The following is a 2,500-nucleotide window of genomic DNA, read 5'->3' on the forward strand; positions in this document are numbered from 1 at the left end:
GGCTGCTGCTTGCTCGACGACCATCCCTCGACCTTTCCCCCCGTCTTGGCGGCACTCATTTTGGACGCCACCGCGGCCTGCCTCATCTTCTCCAGCCGCTGCTTCTCCTCCAGAGTGAACTGCTTCACGCGGCGCTCCAGAAGCCCGTCCAGTTTGGACGCCTTCACCTTCTTCTTGTAGGCCGTCCGCAGCTGGAAGCCCTCGCTGACGTTCACCACGTCGTAGTACGGCTTGGCGGCGGCGGTCTCCTCCTTCACGGGTTCTTCCACCTTCGGGATCGGCTCGTCCTGCACAGGCTGCTTGGACGGCGAGGAAGCGTCCGGGTTTCCAGTTCGATCTAAAACACAGAGTCAGAGAGGTCAGAGGACCGTGGCGTGCACGCACGCAGCACGCCGTGCTGACCCTTCAGATAACAAACAGAACACGTTTACCTTTCTGATCGCTTGGAGAAATCGTTTCTTTGGCGAGGTCGACCTCCATTTTGTCCTCTCCTCTCGTTTCTTCGCCGTCTGGTCCCGCCTCCTCCGTGCAGGTCGCAGGTTTCCCGCCCTCGTCTGATGAAGCGCTCCGACACGACGCTCGTTCTTCCACCTCGTCTGCAGGCGTCTCCTTCACGTCGTCTCCGGAACCTTCCGGCTTCATCGAGCGAGCTGCCGCGTCGTCCTTCCTCGATTTAGCTGCTAAAAAGACGGAAAGGGGGGGGGACAGACGGATGGCGGTGTGAGCGGAACGTTCCAGCAGCAGCAGGAGACACGGAGACAGGAGGGGGCGACAGGAGACACGGAGACAGGGGGCGACAGGAGACACAGAGACAGGAGGGGCGACAGGAGACACAGAGACAGGAGGGGGCGACAGGAGACACAGAGACAGGAGGGGGGACAGGAGACACAGAGACAGGAGGGGGCGACAGGAGACACAGAGACAGGAGGGGGCGACAGGAGACACAGAGACAGGAGGGGGCGACAGGAGACACGGAGACAGGAGGGGGCGACAGGAGACACGGAGACAGGAGGGGGGACAGGAGACAGGGGGGGGACAGGAGACAGGGGGGACAGGAGACAGGAGGGGGGACAGGAGACAGGAGGGGGGACAGGAGAGAGGATAGGAGACACGGAGACAGGGGGGGACAGGAGACAGGAGGGGGGACAGGAGACAGGGAGACAGGAGGGGGGACAGGAGACATGGAGACACGGAGACAGGAGGGGGACAGGAGACAGGAGACGGGACAGGAGACAGGAGGGGGACAGGAGACAGGGAGACAGGGGGGGGACATGCGTCGAGTCTTTACCCTCCAGGTCTCTGCGGTAGTTCACGTTGGTGTTCCCGGGAAGCTTGGGGACAAAACGTGGCACGCGGGTTTTACTGATCCAGCTCCAGCCGCCGTAGCCCGTCACTCTGTACTCCTCGCCCTTCTGCTTCCACACCTGCAACAACAACAACACGCCAGTCAGCCGTGTTCTTAACGTGTCACATGACTCACCGCGAAGCGTCACCGACCTGGTGCTTGATGGGAATCGTGTATTTGACCCAGGTGGCCTGCAGCAGCGTCTCCTCGTCCTCCAGTTTCTTCTCCCGCTTCTTCACCTTCTCCTTATCGTCTCGCTCCACCGAGGTCATCCGATGCAGCCTGAGGGGCGAACGCAGCAAAGACTTAAAGGGGGCGTGGCCCGCACGTCTCCAGCTTCAGAGCCGGATCGCAGAGAGACGCCGACTCTGCTACGACCGAGCTGAGCTTTTATCGGGGGCCCAATAATCAGGAGAAGAATCTCGGTCTCTTACCTGGTGTGTCCCAGAGAGTCCTTCCACACGGGCAGCATGACCACGGGCTTGATGGCGCACTCCAGAATGGCCAGAGCCAAAGCGAACTCCCGAGCTTTGCTGCACATCTGCACCGCTTTGTTCCAGTTGGTCCTGAAAAACAAACAGAACCTTTTTAGAGGTCCACTTCAGAACCACACGGCAGGGGTTCACGTTCAGGACCCGTCTGCACCCCCGTCGTACCTGTGCGAGGCCCAGTTGGGGTGCATGAAGGGCCCGGGGACGCTGGTCTCCAGCTGGATGATGGTGAGACGCAGCGTGGACACGGTCAGACTCCGGGAGCCGTATATGGAGCCGTTCCACTTGAACTCCGCGGCCGTGGTCAGGCTGAACTTGTGCGAGAGGTGGCGCCGCTTGTCGTGGTCCTCGCGGTGCTGGTGCTTGTTCAGGGCCAGGACGTTGGTGCTGAACTGGTTGTGGTAGACCCGGTACTTCCCCTCCTGACCCAGTTTGAACAGGTTGTTCAGGTTCACGGCCAGGTCCCTTTTGAAGAAGCTGAGGCGCGCGGAGTCGCCTTCGCAGGGCGCCGGAGACGACTGAAACACGACAGACAGAAGTCAGACACGCTGCACGCCGCGGCGGCGTCCTCAGTCTGTGACCTCACACGCCAGGTGAGTCCTGATCTCACCTCTTTGCTGCCTCCGGGTGTCTGAGGATTGGACCGTTGTCCCGCCGCTCGTCC

At 61.2% G+C, this 2,500-nt stretch overlaps 1 protein-coding gene across 1 annotated transcript in view; it reads right to left on the reverse strand.

Moving 5' to 3' along the window:
* The window catches only part of bptf (bromodomain PHD finger transcription factor), a 19,406-nt gene that overhangs the window by 10,490 nt on the left and 6,416 nt on the right, over positions 1-2,500 (reverse strand). Inside the window, exons 7-13 of the mRNA XM_079365412.1 lie at positions 2,447-2,500; positions 2,002-2,354; positions 1,780-1,911; positions 1,498-1,627; positions 1,289-1,424; positions 432-680; positions 1-337 (exon numbers count right to left, since the gene is read on the reverse strand). The exon at positions 1-337 is cut by the window's left edge and continues 600 nt beyond it; the exon at positions 2,447-2,500 is cut by the window's right edge and continues 29 nt beyond it. Coding sequence (XP_079221538.1) covers positions 1-337; positions 432-680; positions 1,289-1,424; positions 1,498-1,627; positions 1,780-1,911; positions 2,002-2,354; positions 2,447-2,500 — 1,391 coding nt within the window. The remainder of the gene's footprint in view (positions 338-431; positions 681-1,288; positions 1,425-1,497; positions 1,628-1,779; positions 1,912-2,001; positions 2,355-2,446) is intronic.

The sequence above is a fragment of the Symphodus melops genome (genome assembly GCF_947650265.1).
Source record: "Symphodus melops genome assembly, chromosome: 17".
Taxonomy (NCBI): Eukaryota; Metazoa; Chordata; class Actinopteri; order Labriformes; family Labridae; genus Symphodus; species Symphodus melops.